This window comes from Dioscorea cayenensis, chromosome 9 (genome assembly GCF_009730915.1).
Source record: "Dioscorea cayenensis subsp. rotundata cultivar TDr96_F1 chromosome 9, TDr96_F1_v2_PseudoChromosome.rev07_lg8_w22 25.fasta, whole genome shotgun sequence".
In the NCBI taxonomy this organism is placed as follows: domain Eukaryota; kingdom Viridiplantae; phylum Streptophyta; class Magnoliopsida; order Dioscoreales; family Dioscoreaceae; genus Dioscorea; species Dioscorea cayenensis.
In genome coordinates this window covers 3,049,294-3,067,636 of record NC_052479.1, presented here as the reverse complement: position 1 = coordinate 3,067,636, position 18,343 = coordinate 3,049,294, and the positions used below count along the sequence as shown (strand labels likewise).

The 18,343-nt window shown below is 34.4% G+C and overlaps 2 protein-coding genes across 3 annotated transcripts; both read left to right on the top strand.

Annotated features, from left to right (window-relative positions):
* Positions 1-948: 948 nt before the first annotated feature.
* LOC120268404 (protein KRTCAP2 homolog) lies at positions 949-4,998 on the top strand. 2 transcript variants are annotated; one of them, XM_039275829.1, is made up of 5 exons: positions 949-1,033; positions 2,474-2,639; positions 4,212-4,263; positions 4,338-4,404; positions 4,736-4,998. In XM_039275829.1, the coding sequence occupies exons 2-5, from the start codon at positions 2,484-2,486 to the stop codon at positions 4,749-4,751; spliced, it is 291 nt and encodes a 96-aa protein (XP_039131763.1). In that variant the 5' UTR covers positions 949-1,033; positions 2,474-2,483; the 3' UTR covers positions 4,752-4,998. The 2 variants fall into 2 exon arrangements, with proteins under 2 accessions (XP_039131763.1, XP_039131762.1); XM_039275828.1 differs by having other exon boundaries at positions 4,722-4,998.
* A 1,343-nt stretch (positions 4,999-6,341) lies between these two features.
* Positions 6,342-9,406, top strand: LOC120269108 (ammonium transporter 2 member 3-like). The gene is made up of 3 exons (XM_039276393.1): positions 6,342-6,941; positions 7,743-8,028; positions 8,818-9,406. Exons 1-3 carry the CDS (start codon positions 6,342-6,344, stop codon positions 9,345-9,347), a joined length of 1,416 nt encoding a protein of 471 aa, XP_039132327.1. The 3' UTR covers positions 9,348-9,406.
* Positions 9,407-18,343: the final 8,937 nt, after the last annotated feature.

Here is an 18,343-nt window from a genome sequence, read left to right as displayed (position 1 = left end):
AACCGGTTGAACCGGTTGGATCGGCCGGTTCAACCGGAATTAATTTTTTTCAAATAAATAAATATTTAAAAAATTAAAAAACATTAAAAAAATAAGTAAAAAAATAACTTCAAAAATAAGGAAAAATAATAATAAAGATACAAAATTAGATATGGCAAAGTTAAATTACCTTTATAAGGTCACAAAGTCTCAACTTTATATAAAATTAAAATTTTTAATATACAAACATACAAGGATATAACTATACAATAAATATTAAAAAATAAATAATTAAATAAAATATAAGTATATAAGTATACAACAACAATAATGATTAAAAAATAAAAACCAAACCACTGAAATGTTTAGTTTAATACTTTAATACTTTAACTTTAATGATTTAATTATTGATTAGCATAAAATTATAAGTTAATTATAATAAATTAATGATAATAAATCATAATATATTAATATCTTGCGGCATTTTGTTTTTTATTTTTATTTTTTACTTTTTTACTTTTTTGAAATTTGGACCAATTTAATAAGTTTATTAATTTTATTTAAGTTTTTAATTATAAAATAAATAAACCAATTAAATAATTTAAATTAATAAATTAGTCGGTCCGGTTTAATCGGTTCACCGGTTGAACCGGCCGGTCCAGTTTTTTACTATTTTATGTGAGTAATCGGACCAGTTTACTGGTCGGTTCCCGGTTGAACTGGTTCAACAGGCCGGTCCAGTCCGGTTTTTAAATCACTGGTTTCTAGTAATTTCTAAAGTTGCTTCTAAAATTAACTTTTGATTTTACAAGGGCATGTTAGTTATTAACCAATCTTGTAAGGGCATCCTAGTAATTTCTTAAATTATATTGATATTTTAATATAAAATAGTCTCAAATAATCCTTTTTCTTAATGGACGGCCCAGATATTCCAAGGACATCAATCTAACGGCTGTGCGAACCCATTAATTCATATTAGAGACTACCATCTCCAGTGTTCGCCCACGGCTGCGATCGGAGAGACTTCTTCTCAGTTCCTCTTCTCTTTCTCAAGGTTCGGTTTTTCCTCGGTTCAAACTCACCAATTTCCCATTAAATCTGTTGATTTGTTGCGTTGATGATGTGGTGTGATTTTCTATGTTTTTTCTTTGTTTTTTTTTCTTCTGAAATTGAGAAGTGTATGAATCTTGATCCAGAAATTTTTTCTAAATCAATCGCTGAGCAATGGTTGTGTTTGATCTATTTTCTATCAAAATTGATATTTTTTTGTTCCCTTTTTTTTTAATGGTATAGAGGAAGAGTTTGATCTCAATTGTTCTCACATTGCATAAGATCCATTCGAAAATGATTCAGGATTTCCACTATAGGGTACTCCATGTTGTATGAATTTGATGTAGAAATGAAAGAAAAAAGCTAGTTTTTTTATTGTGATCATGTTTACATTGGTTTTGGTATCTTTGAGTTTAGTGAATTGGTAGCCAACCGCATAAGATTTTTTTTATTTCAAACTGGTAGTAAAGTAATGAAAGGTGATTGTTTGGTGTTTGTTGATAACATCTAGTTGTATAAATTTTGGAAAGTAGTTTTGAGTGCTTAGGCATAATGCTATGTTAGTCATCTAGTATAATGTAGTTAAGATATTCTCTAAGAAGGATGCTCAATATTGAACATTTGAATTTAATTATATGAAACTACAATGGTCTAATATTAATTGCAAAGTTCTTTGTTTTCTATGTGTTACTTTAGTGGCTTCAAATGCTTATCATTTGTAATCACTATAAAAAATTTGAACACTTAGCAGAAATGGCTGCCTGCTTTGCTCTTGCTGCATGAATTATTTCAACTGGTTCTTTATGCTGGTGACTTCTTTATATGGCTTATGTGTGAGTCAGGGCAGGGCCTTGCTTTTTTATTTGGCTTATATAAAAGCTAAACTATAATCCTACTGTATTGCAAGTCCTTGATGGAAGCTTTTCAAATGAGATGCCCTGCCGCATTACGCATAGCAATCTTTGCATCTATTTAGCCTGATGTGTGTTTTAGAATTTCCACATGCATCCTTGACAATGTTAGCCTATACATTTGTTTTTTGTTTTGTTATCATATAGTTATATTTGTGTGTTAGTGCTGGGGACCCATATATATGAACCGGTGTATGAAATAGAAGCATCACCCGTTATGCATTTTATATCCTTTTTTTTTCTTCTGAAGTTCAGTCCTCATGTGGGAGAAGTTATGCCCTTCTGGAGATCTTTAGAGAACTTTTCTTTCTCAAATATTCCTTCTTATTGATTAGAAATGATCATCTTATCCAATAAGTCTAAAGCAAATTGAAGTCCAGCCTCTGGTAACATCCTAACTATGCTAGCTAGTATTTTATCCTTAGCTAAGTTATTAATATGTACTTTAGAATGTGCAGCAATACCTATAAGACTTTATTCTTGCTTGACTATGATGGCCCATTGTTTATAATGCTTTTGTTCTATTTATGCAGGGTTGAGGCCATGGCAGGTCCTGGACGATCCATGCTGTACTCACTTCTTCTGTTTGCTGTCACATTCTCCCTTCTTGAAATGTACAGGGGAAAATTAGCATCATCTGAGTTGTTAACTATTGCTGGTGGTTTTATCAGCTCACTTTTGTTTGTCTTGCTGTTGACTGTGAGTATTCAAGTGTCTTTTCAATGCCGTCTGTTTTCTAACTTGCTATGATGTATATCTTGCCTGATTTAAGCTTTTTTATTTATATAAAAATTTAAAAAAAGTTAATGTTCTATTATGGAAATAGTTAGGCCCTTCTGTTTATGTTGGTTTTGCTTATTGTGTAATTAATTCCCTGGTGAAACATCATGATCAATATATCAAAGGCATTAGTTAAAAGGTGGGGAAGTCCATGCAGTCTCCTTCTTTAAACTTTTGAATCATGTTTGTTATCGTCGAAGTTGTGTGGTAATCTGGCTCATGTCTTGCTACATCTGTAAAGTTGAGCTAGGAGAAGAATCATGGTTGATTATGTTTTTAGGAAGCTTTTAGACAAGTGGTTTTTCCTTGTTATTGTTATATTATTTTGATGTGCTAATATGTATTTTCTGTTTTAATTCTCATCCGATTAGTTTTTTATTTTTTTTTGCTAAAGCTCATCTCCTTCTTCTGTCATACTTTGTAGTCTGTCAAAATGTAACCAACCAAGCAAATGATTTGTAACATTGGTTTCTTTTTTTAATCTAATGAACAACCTACTCATATCAAACCTGTGATCACCAGTTGATTATATTATTTGCATCTTATTTATTGGTTGGCTGTTTTTTTTAAGTCAGATTCTACTGTTTCTTTTGTGAAGAGTTACAAATGGCAGTATAATATTGTTATGTACATGATGATTCAAAAACATTCATTTTAGAAGTTGCATGGAATTTGCAAAAAGAGCAATTTGACTTTGTGTTGCATGAAGAGCAATAGAAAGAAATAGATACATAGAATCTGTTATGTATGGAAATGAGGTATAGCGAAATCTATTGCAATTAGTTTTATGACAATATATGGCATGCAAATTAAAAGTTTGGAATCTATTACAATTTAAGAGTTTAGTTAGCTATTGAATTTTTTTACTCAAGGGCTCTGCTTCCTGAAGCCAGTGGAACAATTACATAATCTCTGTTACCCAGTTACTGAAACATGTATTTGTTTTGCCTTTTGTTAGAACATCAGAGTTCTTTTTTCCTGTACTGCATCTCTTGAGTGGCATATATAGTAATGTCACCCCCCAATGTAGAGATTCATTCTTACAAGTATAATAGCTTGCGAATATGGGAGCAATTTGGCATGATTAATTTTGTATTTTCAAGCCCTTGGGATCATTAATAGTTATCAATCACATTTATACAGCAGGCCGCAACTGACTATTTCAGTTAAAAGTGGAGTGATGAATGACGTTATCATGTTATGTATAATTTACATTTTGAGTTTCTTATTCTATGCTTCCATCAAAAGGAGAAGGTTATTTTATTAATTGCACAAATGATATTTGCAAAGCTGAAACAGAATAATTTTCCTTGTGCTGACTGTACTTCGAAAGCTTAATGATGAAACTAAAACAGTATGTGAAATTACATACTGGTTAGCATGTTCAATTGTAAATCTTGATAATTTGAAAGTAATACATGCTTTCATTTTCTTTTGATCTTGAATTTGGTGTCCACACTGCTTCTGATGACTTACGTGTATCTTGTATAGTTCATTGGAAATTATCAAGAATCTTATGGTGCCAGGACGGGATGGGGTGCTGGTAAGTCAGTTTGTACATAAACGGTTAGAACGTTTTCCTCTGTTCTAATACTATTTCCATCTAATCTTTTACAGTTTTCCTGGCGGAATTTGTAGCATTAGTTGTTGCCAGCACAGTTCATCGTGTTTGTATCACTACATGGTATTTCACTCATCCCATTTGCTGTCATTACATTTGAATTTTTAAGATTTTCATCAACAAACTGTTAGTGAACCCATATGCAAAGTCCTTTATAGTATAAGTTCTTAAAAATGACATGCCTGAACTCCTATAAGGCGTATTATTAGCCGTAAACAATCTGTTCATGGTCTTTGGAGTTGTTCATGTACTTCTTTATCTCATTTGTTGGGATATCTAGATGACCGAGTATTTAACATCGTTTCTTTCTCATTCTCCGGTTGAATTCATCTGCAAAAACTTATATCATAATTGTAATTTTTTCGTTTCTTTTCATGCAGTTTCTTGTTTTCAGCTGCCTTTTTATATGAGATTGACAAGCTCTCAGGAGTGATGCTTGCGAAAAGCGACTCGAAGGTTAAGCGATATTAATAATAAAGATGGTGAGCTGAACTGTTTAATCTTAATCTTGTTTTTCATTAGCTTCAAGAAACGTTGAATGATGAGATGCAATGAGTACCATCGGAAAATAGAAAGAGACTTGTTCTAGTTATTGTTTACCAATGTAGAAGTTTTTTGAGTTAAATTGAGATTTTTTTTACTGCTTTTATTCTTTTAGTTTCTCTCTCTCTCTCTCTCTCACAAGTGCTTAATTTCTCGAAGTTATCAAATGTTGAAAAAAAAATTAAAGGAAAAGAAAAGAAAAGATATAATATACTCTTGTAGGTTCTTGCTTTTTCATTGTAAAAAATTTAATTAAATACTTCTTAGCATTTGTCTTATTGTGTGGAAGTCCACATTGACATATGGTGACTTTACATTTTAGTCCCAAAATTGTTTTGATATTCTAAATTAAGCCTCCATTTGTGCACCCAAATTTACATTTTATTATACCTATTCTTTGCTATGTTTACTTAAATAACTAGCATGTATTTATTTTATTTTTCTTTGTATATTTAATCTAATTTAATGCTATATTAGTAATGACATATGGTTGAGCTCAATTGATTTACTCATAAAGTAGAACAATTGGTTTAGTTTCAAATATTTCATCATTTATACAGCTTGTAAATATAAATAAACCAGAGCTTGAGCTACATCAAAGTTCAAAATTTATAAAGCCATTCTTCATTCAAGAGAGTTTGTTTTTAAATTAAGTCAACCAAAAGTTTCTTTCTTATTTTCATTCAAATAATGTTTCTATTTAAAAACAGAATAAACCGTGTCTAAAAACCGGACAAGAAAACCATCAAAACAAAAAGGAAAAAACAAAACCTCTCTCTCTCAAAAATAAAATAAAAAATAAAGTTACAAGATTAACCATCTGCAAACATGTCAACAAACAAGTAATTACTCAATCACACACTAAGCATCCTGAAATTAGTTTATATTATGCTTCACAATGATTTTTACTACTATAATAATGTGCACTCTCACAAGTGATCACCAAGCACACACCAACAACAACAATAATAGTATATAAAATCAATGACGATTAATCCAATAATAAAATTTTTTGTGTCACTTAATTAGTAAGTAGTTTTGAATTCAAATTTTTATATATAAAAAAAAAATTACGGAAAGTTTTAACATTTCTCCGGGCTAGTTCAGTGCCCATGCTCCTAAAAAAACAGAAGGATCAAAAGATGAAAAAATTAATAATAATAATAATAATAATAATAATAATTGAAGATACAAGGACCCACATGAATCATACCCTTGCAAGTATCTCCACAACAATTTAAATACAACATCGATTCCTCCGGATTCCACAAGAAATCACATAACTAAAAACACACACAAAATTAGAATCCAAGAGAATCAACGTCCATTCCAAACAACAACAACAACAACATCTTCAATGATAACTTCAATGCTCTTCCTACCCATCCAACAAACAAAATTAAGGAAAAACCAACAACACTAATCTCACCACATTTCATTTCTCCAACTACAACAACATGTCCCAAGTCCTTCCAGTCACTCTCCCAACATCCCTAACAATCACTGAAAACCGGCCAGATTGGCTCAACTCCGGTGACAATGCATGGCAACTCATAGCTGCCTCTCTAGTAGGCTACCAAAGTGTTCCAGGCCTCATCATCCTCTACAGTGGAATTGTCAAGAAGAAATGGGCAGTGAACTCTGCATTCATGGCCTTATATGCTTTTGCTGTTGTCCTCCTCTGTTGGGTTCTTTTCTGTCACTGTATGGCCTTTGACGAGCAACTTCTTCCGATCATCGGCTTCCCTGGATCTTCGCTTGGATCGAGCTTTCTTGAGAGCAAAAGCATTGCATTGTTTCCAAATGCTACTTATACTTTCTTTCAGTTTGCTTTTGCTGCCATTACTGTTGTATTGCTTGCTGGTTCACTGCTTGGGAGGATGAACTTCTATGCATGGATGTTGTTTGTGCCTTTGTGGGTCTCTTTGTCTTATACTGTTGGTGCCTTCTCTATTTGGGGTCAGGGTTTTCTTTATAAATGGGGCCTTGTGGACTTTGCTGGTGGTTATGTTATTCATCTCTCTTCTGGTGTTGCTGGCTTCACTGCTGCTTACTGGGTTAGTTTCTGTTCTTTTTATTTTATTTTATTTATCTATTTCTTTTCTTTTTTTTTTTTTTTACAAAGATATATTTATTTAATTTGGTATAGATGCCTTACAGTGAATCATTTGATTTATTATCTTAGGCCACATATTTAATGTTTTTGATGAATATATATCTCATGTGACATAGATCACACAAATGACAATAAAGATACTTTTAAAATCATCATTTACTTTAGAATGTAGTTTACATGAAATATATTGGATGGTTATGATGCAATGCATATGTTCGTACAAGTTTTTTTTTTATATAAAAATGTTATCTTTTAATTTTATATTCTCTAAAAACAATTCATTATATTTATGTTGAGTTTTGAATTTGACAAATATATTCAGTTAGATATTTAATCTAATATACCCAAATAATATCACATTATTTATTTATTTTATTATTTTTTTAGAGATAATTATCAACCATCCACAAGCAAGATTTAAACTCTAAATCTTTAAGTAATAATGTCATATTATATAAAATAAGTGCTCATAAGTTAAATAGATTAAACTAATATACATATATGTGGCCCTCGCCCCCATTTGCTCTTTTAAGTTTTGTGTATGTTATTGTTTTTCTTAACGACCAAATAGCTTTTTTTTAAAAAAAATAAAAAATAAAAAAATGAAAATAAAATAAAAAAAAATTTGCATAAACATATACACGGTGCAAACTCATTAACTTAGTTGATATAATTAAATTTGTTATTAAATATCTATTTTTGTGCATGAGTGAGTTTAGACTATGTTTGGTTGTATGCTTAGGTTGGGCCTCGGTTATCCCATGACAGGCAACAATTCCCACCAAACAACATCATCCACATGCTTGGTGGTGCAGGGTTTCTTTGGCTGGGTTGGTCTGGTTTTAATGGTGGTGCATCTAGTTCAGCTGATTTGATTGCATCTCTTGCTGTACTTAATACCCACCTTTGCACTGCCACTAGTCTCTCCATTTGGCTCTCTCTTGACATGATTGTTTACAAGAAGAGTTCTGTCATTGGCGCTGTTCAAGGAATGATGACTGGCCTTGTTTGTATTACTCCTGCTGCAGGTTAATTAATTATCTACCTCTATGTATCTAATCATTATCATACCATACTGCATGCATGAACTGGTTCTTTTTAATGTGAATAGCTTGAATTAAATAGTAAGGCATAGGATGAATAATGCATAATCTATATCTATACATATATCTTCTTGAAGTTTACGTTTTGCATGATGAACTTTCTATATTGAGATTTAATTGTTACAATTTGAACTTTTTATCTATTTTCAATTTGCATTAATTAAACGACTATAAGTTTTTTATGCTAGACTGGACCATTCTAGAACTATTATTGGATCTGAGCTAGACCGAGTTTATTTATTAGTATATCATAACAACTATGTTATTGCTTCCAGCACAGTAATTAAATGAAACCTTAGCATCATCATTTTTCCTTCAATCTTTCATTCTCTTATTTTCCTTTCTACACTTAGGTAACACTTGAATTTTTTTCACCTTAATGACTAGAGTGATATATGTCAGAGATTTTTTGCACAAAGAGGCATAATCGATCTTAGGCCAATGATTAGCATGTCTAATCCAAGACTTGGAGTTTCTAATTTAGATTTACTGTTTTAGTTAATCTATTACATGCTATAATATTCATGAACATGCATTTAATAAGAAATATATACAAACAGTTGTTCGAATCACAAATAATTGTACATGATTTATCCTAAAAATTAAACTTCAAAACAAACTCCAAGATTTAAATGATAATATTTTCTCTTTCAAAAAAAATGAATCTGAATCCATGATTATCACATGATAATATTTGATATATATGCATGATAGGTTTGGTGGAGCCATGGGCAGCAATGTTAATGGGAGTCTTATCAGGCTCATTACCATGGTACACAATGATGGTAATCCACAAGAAGTCTTCATTCTTACAAAAGGTAGATGACACACTAGGAGTGCTTCACACTCATGCAGTTGCAGGACTGCTTGGAGGAATTCTTGGAGGAATACTAGCACATCCAAGACTAATGCGTCTTCAGTATGGATATCACAAGAATCACCATGGTTTGTTATACAGTTTTTTACAAGGCAATGCTGGGAAGGGATTGCACCAACTTGGTATTCAAATTTTAGGGGCTATTTTTGTCACAGTGTGGAATTTGGTGGTGACTAGTGTTATATGTGTTTTGATAAGACAAGTGGTGCAACTAAGGATGAAAGAAGAGGACCTTATGGTTGGTGATGATGCTGCTCATGGTGAGGAGGCTTATGCCATTTGGGGTGATGGTGAGAAGTCAATAGTTTATGTTAGAAGAGCTGTTACTCCTAAGTTGCCTGCCTTTTTCCGTTTTGAGCTTTTTTGACTTCTTGTTTTCTTCTTGAAGTGAAGTGGTTTATGGTTATATATTGTATGTGTAAATGAAAAGGGTTTGAGTTGTTAAGTGATGAGTTTATGTGGATTGAAAATAATTGTTTAGTCTAAATGGTCTATTGCCACCGACTCTCCTACATAAAGTGCCCCTTTTTGAGAAATTAAGTAGGATCGAACCCCATCTCAACCAAGTGGAGTACACAAATATTATGGAACTTAACTTCTCATTTGTGCTTATCCTCGACAAGTGGCTTACCCAGATTTATCAAAAAAAAAAAAGTTTATATTAAATGATCTTTTCTATTATTTTCATATTAGTTTGTTTTTAAAATTATTTATTTATTTATTTATTTATTTATAGTTGCATATAATTCTTTCAAATATTGGTGGTTGTTGAAATAAACCTTTTAATGTTAGTTTGACCTCCTAATGCATGGTTAACCATAAGTTAATTTGAATAGATGCTATGAAATGCATGCAATACACCATTGTGAGCATTTATATGTTTGAAAATATATGAATTAGTGCTAACTCATCAAAATGGTGGGTGAGTAATACGGGATAGAACCTCTTGTGCCATGGTATTATACAAGTACTATAGAAATACTATAGCAGTTTGTTTATCCATTGTTCACTTGGTTCCCTGTGGGAAGAACCATATTCTCCATTCTTCTAAGGTTGCATGACATGGTGATTTTATCATTGTGAGATTGTGGTCCCTAATATATTATCTTGAGTACTCATAATAGGTTGTCATTACCCCGTGTGTCAACCTACCTTACATGTTAAATTTCTAGGGGGTCATTAAGTTACCATAATTGGTACAACATCATACTCACTTGTCCCTTTTGATAATCCTCTTGTAGGGCAACAAATGTCACCTTTGTCACATGTTGTGAAATTTTTATAACACAAGTATACGCTATCGTAAACAAGTAATATAATGATAAGAGAGTATCGTCCCACGAGGATTAAGTATATTAACTACCAAAATTACTCAAACCCCAATTCTACTTGATTAATGAAATTGAAAGATTTAATTTAGAAAGATCTAATTCGAGGAATAAAGAGAGATAGTTAGATGAAGAGAAATTAATGCTTATAGACTCTAGGGTTTCTAAGTTCACTTGGACTAATTCCACCTACATTGTCTAGTTCAACCAATTAATGTTTATTTCTTATGTTGTCATCAAATTACCTTAAATTACCTATTGATCATTAATAGCATATTCCATTAGATAGGTTAACATCATCTCTGAAATACTATGAATCTATGGAACTCATTAAACTTTAAAAATTTATAATGATGCATACAATTTCATTAAACTCTAAAAATTTATAATGATTGTGTGATATTTCAATCAAGACCTAATTTAATTTATCACCTCTTGGTCTCAAATCAAATTACCAATCATGTAATTATTGATCAAGAAATCACAATCATTAAGTATAGATTAAAATATCCAACAAAACCTTCAAACAAGCATCAATTGAATTAAATAAAAAAGAATCTATGTTTTCATAGTTTGGCTACATCATAGCCCTAGAGAAATGGTATTTAGAACATGATAATTGCAAAACTCAACATATTAACAAGGTTCATAACCAAATAATCAAAGAATAACTAAAAACTAAAGGTAATTGAAACTTGATCCACTTTTCTCGAATTTTGTGCTTTCGATGCATTCTTCTTTCAAATCATTCTCTTTCTTTCCTACAACACAATAACAATAAGATTATAAGTAAAATTGGTTCAAAATAATTCACATTTCATTAATCGTGAGTTAAAAAAGTCTATACAATTGAATGAAAATTATACTCATCAGCACAATATATGTATATGTATGAATAAGAGAAATCAATCTAGCAGGGAAGACACTAAGAGGTAAATTTCTTAAATCACAAAACGGATGAAATAATAACACAATGATATACATAAAAACTAGCGCTTGCGAAAGAGGGTATTAAAAGATCTCACATAATTTTTTTTTAATAAAAAAACATCTCTTATAATGTGACCAACCTCGTGCAACCTAAAAGAAAAAAAAAACTGATTAGAGGCTGTTGAATTATCAGAGTTTTATATAAACATATGAAAGCAAATAAAGAATGTGTTAATGGAATTAAATTATTGGAATAACCAACAACAACTTTGGATCAATTCAAACATCATTCAAGCACAAAAAGCTTGTGTTTTCTGAAAAGAAATTCTCGGATTTCAGTTGTCTTATGTTTATATTTAGCAAGCAATCTTCTTTCCAAATCGCCAATTTTCTTGAATTTGCTCAAATGGTGAAATTCACAGGAATTCTCTTGTTTCTCTGGCTAGTTTTCATGTTTTTTTCGGTGACTCAAATCCTCAAGATGGTTAGTACTTTCAATCAGTTTTAGTAATTCTCTACTTGTTTCCTTTTCATGTAAAAAACTGGACTAAATCAAAGAAACAATTACTGTAGTTACAGTGAGATCTTTGATGGAACAATGGAAAAACATCTTTGATGGTTAGTACATTCACTGTGGCTTCTCTCTACACCAAACCGAAGTTTGAAAAAATCCTTCTGAGCTAGATCGCTTGGCATGCTAAAGATGTAGCGGTGATGTACTCAGCTTCAGCAGTCAAGAGTGTGATGATCTCCTGTTTCTTAGAATACCAAGTGATAGCGTTGGTGCTTAGAGTAAAGACACTCCTGGATGTGCTTTTCTTGTCATCAAGTGAGCTCACCCAATCGCTGTCAGAATATCCCTGCAATTTAAACTTAGTTGAGCATGTATACCAAACCCCAAACTCCAGAGTCCCTGCAATGTATTTAAGGATTCGTTTAGCTGGTCCACTGTGTTGTTTTGTGGGATTTTGCATGAATCTTGACATCATATTGATAGCAAACATAATATTAGGGCGTGTGTGTGTGTGTTAGATAAAGTAAGCCTCCCACAAGACTTCAATATTTCTGAACATCACTGTTTCCAGTGCCGTCTTCAAGCTGCAATTTTTCTGCTATATTCATAGGTGTCGTAGCAGGCTTGCATCCTTGTAAACTGAACCTTTTCACTAAATATTCAGCATATTTCCTTTTTGGCAAGAATATTCCATCTTCTCCTTGAATTACATCAAGCCCTAAGAAATAATGCAAGGGACCTAGGTCAGTCATGTCAAACACCTTCATCATCCCACATTTGAGCTCTTCTGTGATTGTTTGGCATGATCCCATATAGATGATATCATCCATGTAATGGCACACCATCAAATTTCCTTTGCTTCCTTACATCTCAGTGTACAAAGTAGGCTTATTTTCACTTATTGTGAACCCATGTTGTATGAAGTTTTATCCACCTTGTTGTACAAGCGCGCGGAGCTTAGCGCAACCCATACAAAGCCTTATGCAACTTGTACACCTTATGTTCAAAACCTTGAATTACAAACCCTTTAGGTTGATGGGCGTACAACTATTCTAGGAGCTCGCCATTTAAGAATATCAACTTGACATTCAATTGGTAGACCAGCCATCAGTATTGTGCAGCTATAGCAAGAAAACATCGCACGGTTTCAAACCTCACCACCAGAGCATAGGTTTTATCAAAATCAACTTCATGCACTTGTGAGTATCCTTTGTCAACTAAGCGACCCTTGTGCTTTAGAACGCTACCATTTGCATTGTATTTTGTCTTGTAAATCCACTTTAAGCCAACCAGTTTCTTCCCCTCTGGTAAATCAACAAGATCCCAATTGTCGTTTCGTTGGATCGACTTGATTTCTTGTTCATGCCTTGTTTCTTTCTCACATATTTACATCCGGGAATTGCTTTATTCTATACTTTTATTTTAATGGTGAGACATGAGAATTAAATTAAGGATGCTTGGTTGATGTTTCTTAGTTTCTCTACTAACTTGTTTTGATTTTTTGTTCATGCTTTGTCTCTTTCTTATATATTTAGAGAGAGAAATTTTCTCTCTCTTTGATTGCCAAATGGATAGTTACATAGCTGGTTGGTAGTTTATCATCATCCACTTATAAACCATATATGCATATTTATGACAACATTGACAAGGACTTTAGTTTATATATGTATCAATATGTGCATCTTATAAGTTATATGTAACATTAATGATAGTTTCTATATACAAAGTATGTACTATGTCCAATAATGGATTTCTATAGTTCATATCTTTGCTTAATTTCCATATATAAAGCTCATGTTTTAGCTAGTTTTACTGAATGATATATTTTATTACTCCATGAGTGAAGAGAACATGTATATCATTAGCTTTTTTTATCATTACCTTTATCATCTACTTAGACAAAGATTCATATTTATATACTTTAGCATACAGTATTCATATAAACAAACATCTCCACAAACCATACAAGAGAGTTAATTACATGTATTTTTTAACATACAATAATAATTATTTTGATTTTTTTTTTTAATTTCTAATATGGATTGAAACAAGATGGATACTATGGAGTCAGGATCAACACCATCAAATGAAGTACAATTTGATTCTATAAGTAAAATATTCGACAAAAAAAGATATTTGATAGGAACGCAAGTGTACGCACCGATCAAGTAGTAATAGTGTGCACAAAGGCAGGCATCGATACACAGGGAAAAATGAAAGTACTAGTATTAGCCCTAATCCCAAAAACTAGCCTAAAGAAAAATTGTGATGTGTGTGAATAAACTAAGAAGCAAGAGAAAAGAAAAAAAAGAATGCGGAAATAAAATCAATCGAGAAACAAGGGAAGAAATGCATGTCCGTGTATAGTATCCCCTTAGGGTTTGTTAAGTTCAAGACTTATGTAAGTATGCAATTCTATTTAAACTGAGAGAAATCATAAATTATATTAAACCCTCTTGCAAGGTGAATAGTAACTAATTTAGTACAGTGCTGATACTGGCAACCCACAATCACATTGCACTCTATAAAATCTTAATGCGAACTAACAAGAATTTCTGAAATAGATAGTCCTTCTTGAGAAGAGTTATCCCTAATCTCATATAGAATGAAAATGTGATTTCTCTAAAATCTATTCTCTATGATTGCAAAGAGCATGAAAATTTCTTGTTAATCCACTTGAGAGGATTAAGGGAGGAGAACTCTTGACTCCAAAGTAGCCCATTGCTAGGCTTACTCACAATTTCCTCCAATCGTGGCATGTCCATGCTAGGTGAGTATTTCTACTCATCATAAAGCACATCATACATAAGAACTATGGCTTTTGCCTCATTAGCAATCAAGCCATACAAAACACATAATTTGATTCAAATAATATGGATTGCAATAAAGAAACAACTAAAGCATTAAGATCCATAACTAACCCCAGCATAAAGTGACTTCTCATAACGGCTAGATGAGGCACTATGGATAGCAAATGCAACCCCAATATTGCGGGCATCTAGCCCTTTTGTCATGGTCTTGTAACATTCCTCTTGAACCACCAATGCATAGGCACGGTTCAGAGGAGGCAAAAGATCTTAAGCGATGAGATTGGAACGATAGGTCCCGCATAAGTCATCATCCAAACCAAGCAAGAACTAATAAATGCAGCTTTCTTCTCGCTCTTAGCTTAAATCCATGACCCAATTACATGTGTGCTTACCACATGTGCATCCTCATGTATTGACGTATGTTGAAAGCTCATCCCAAATCTTCTTCAAGCACCCATAATAGGCTGCAACACTCTAGCCATTCTTCTCACATCGCGCCAAATCCAAGGTTAATTGTTGTATCCAAGGTCCATTGCAAATGGAAAACCGTTAGCGAAGATCATCTCAAAGTTCCTTCACCGTATCATAGTAGGTGATTGTAGATCATAGCGTAGGCTCGATAGATTATATGACCCACTCAATGATCATGGAATCAACACTCCACCAATCCTCTATCTCGCTTGTAAGATCATCAGGTTTTGTCACTAATCCATCTAAGAAACCAAGTTTATACTTTGCATGAAAGGCATTACGCATACTATTTTCCCATTCTTGATAATTGTTTCCTGTCAAAACCACTGGATACAAATTCATCCCAGGATGATTAGAAGGGTGTAGATAATTAGGAGAAGTAAGATCAAGAGCCACTAGTTTCTTGCCCTTATCGCCTCCATTGCTGTCACCCATGGTGTGCACACAGCACCAAGATCAGAAAAAAGAGAAAAAAAAATGAGCTAGGGTTTTATGTTTAACCTTGCTCTGGTACCATAAAGAAATATTGCTTTCGTACCATAAAGAAAGGTGTTGAATATCTCAATATCTCCACTCTATACTTTGGTAATACTTGAATTTGTCTTTACCTTAGTGATGTTGGAGATCCTTGCTCGGAGGTGCAAAATCAGTTTTAGGCTAGTGCTTAGATATTCTAACTTAGATTTGTTGTTTTAATTAATACTCTATTGCATGATATAATTTAATTATATGTTTCTAGCATTTTATAGTTTATATGATGGTTCATGTATACTATCAAAAACTATAAATCATCACCAAATAAATAAAAAAATATTGATGTAGATCACCACTTCAATCATTAACAGCTATTTAACTAGAAAGATAGACTCACAAATAGCTATTGACTGGCAAACTGAAGACAAACAAACTACAAGATTTGCTAAAATGTTTATAACCCAGCAACATTGGCTCTACTGCGAAAGGCGTGATATAAGACTCTCAAGTGTCCCGAGTTCAAGTCCCGCTGAACATTATGGTAATAGCTGGTCCCCTAATGTGAGTTCTGGCTTGCTACCTAAGTCCCACGTTGCCAAGTGAGAGCACACAGACTGGAAGATCAACTCTCAGCCCGTGCACACTCCTGACTCATAATGCTCATCGCATTTATCCAAAAAATATTACAAGATTTAAATGATAATATTTTCTCTTAAAAAGGTGAATCCATGATTGTCTCATGATACATAACATGCAATATTGAGTTTGCCAGCAATATTTGATATGTATGATAGATTTAGTGGAGCCATGGGCAGCAATGTTAATGGGAGTGTTATCTGCTTAACTATCATGGTATACAATGATGGTATTCAACAAGAAGTCTTCAATCTTACAAAAGACAGGTTACACACTTGGAGAGTACAAGGTCAGATATTCAATTTAAGCTTTCTACACTATCTTTCATAAAGGCACCGTTGGTGTGGGTTTCTTTCTCTTGAATGTTTTGTTTCTTCTAAAATGGCAAATAAACACTACAAGTAAGAGCAAATATGAATATTTGTTTTAATTATTGATAAATAAAAATATACATAAAATAAGTTTGGTCAGGGGAAAGGATGGACGGAGATGTTCGCCTCACCTTCGACCCCGATGATCGGCCGGTCTATGTGCCAGTGTGTTACTCCCCTCCTCATTGTGAGGATGATGTGGAGGAATTTTGGTCCTCTGATGACGAGAAGGAAGAAGTTGGTGTGTTGTCGGCGTTTTTGGACCTGATGCTTGGGGACAAAGAAGGTTCGTTGAGTGAGATACCGACGGAGGTTGGATTGGGGATCTCTTTCAGTGAGTCGCTGGCGGTGGTAGAGCCTTGCTCCTATAGTGACCATGGTACCCCTTTGGGTGAACGGCAGACGGTGGCCGAGCTTCGCCTCGGTGGAAGTCTTGGAAGTGCTCGGTTTGTTGGTGACATGGCTAAGAAGGATGCCTGCCCGACTTTGGTTGAGCCTTGCTCCCATTCTGGAGGGCAAGTTGGTATAACGGAAGATTATCCAGATGTGGTAGAGCTTGGCTCCCACATTGGCAAAGGCGAGCTCTGCTCCCGTACTGGTGGACAAGGTAGCATGGCAAAGATGGTCTCGACGATGAGGAAGGATGACTCCAGGGTGGGTGATGTTAAGCACCGGTTGTGTGCTCCCTGGGATGGCACGTTCGTAAAGAGGGTGATGGAGACTCGTCCAGTGAGCAGAGCTCCCGGGGCCTCTCCGGTGATGGGGCAGGAGATCCATCTGGTGAGCTTTACTCTCGGGGTCTTCTCAAGAACCTCGAGGGCGGCTCCCTCTCATGATTCGGTCTCCGACGACCGAGTGAGGGTGAGGAGGTTCTTGACTCGGTGAAGGTTTCGACCTATACCAAATCCACTCGTGAGGTTAACCGAGATGCCAATGGGAAAACAACATTTGAACCTCAATTTTGTACGGTAGACAAGGAGGAGAAAGTGCAACCAGTTCTTGGACTTGATGAGAGACAAGATTCCGGTGTGCGGCGATCTCGTACCCATCCTCAACGAACCCGTCCAGCGAGCTCTGCTCTCGGAGTCTCGAGTAGTTCAAAGGAGAATGTGACGGCCTACCAGATGAGCTTCGCTCCCGAGGTCGTGCTGAAGGAGAACCTTGAATCTCGGCCAGAGAGCGCTGCTCCCGGGGATTCCGATGACCGGCGGAGAGACTCAAACGTTCAAAAACAGGCATCGCTTCGGACCGATGGTCCGTTGCCTCCTTGCCAGCCTAATAAACACATACAGTTATCCTCCAATTAGTTGAAGTCGGTTGGAACGAATCGAGAGGCATGCAATTCCTAAGGCAAAGGCAACGTTGTCGACTATGCGTTGATTGAGGTTGCTGTCAAAATGGGAGGCATGGAATCTGCTTGTAGACTTGTGGCAAATCCCACCTTGATATGTGGTGGATTTTATGAGCAACTATTGACTTCGAAAGTTGCGGCACATGACTCAACTCCACCATTGGTCACCTTGGTGATTGTGGACCATTTAAGCTTGGTGGACTCAATTGAGATTGGTGGGCGTTCTGGGCTGGGCCCATTGATAAGATGTTTTGAGATTGGTTCCTTGATAAGATGTCAAGAGGATCTGATTGTTTTTGAGGTTTGGTTATCTTTTGGGATGGCCATTGGCTCCAATCTTTGAGCTCGAATGTTCTTTGATTAGGCAACTTGGTGAGGTTTTTGTGGACCGGGTCTTAGGCCCATTAGCAAATATGGTTGCCTTTCGGGTGATGTTGATTAGGACCCATCAACTAAGAAATTAACCCAAGTGCTCTTG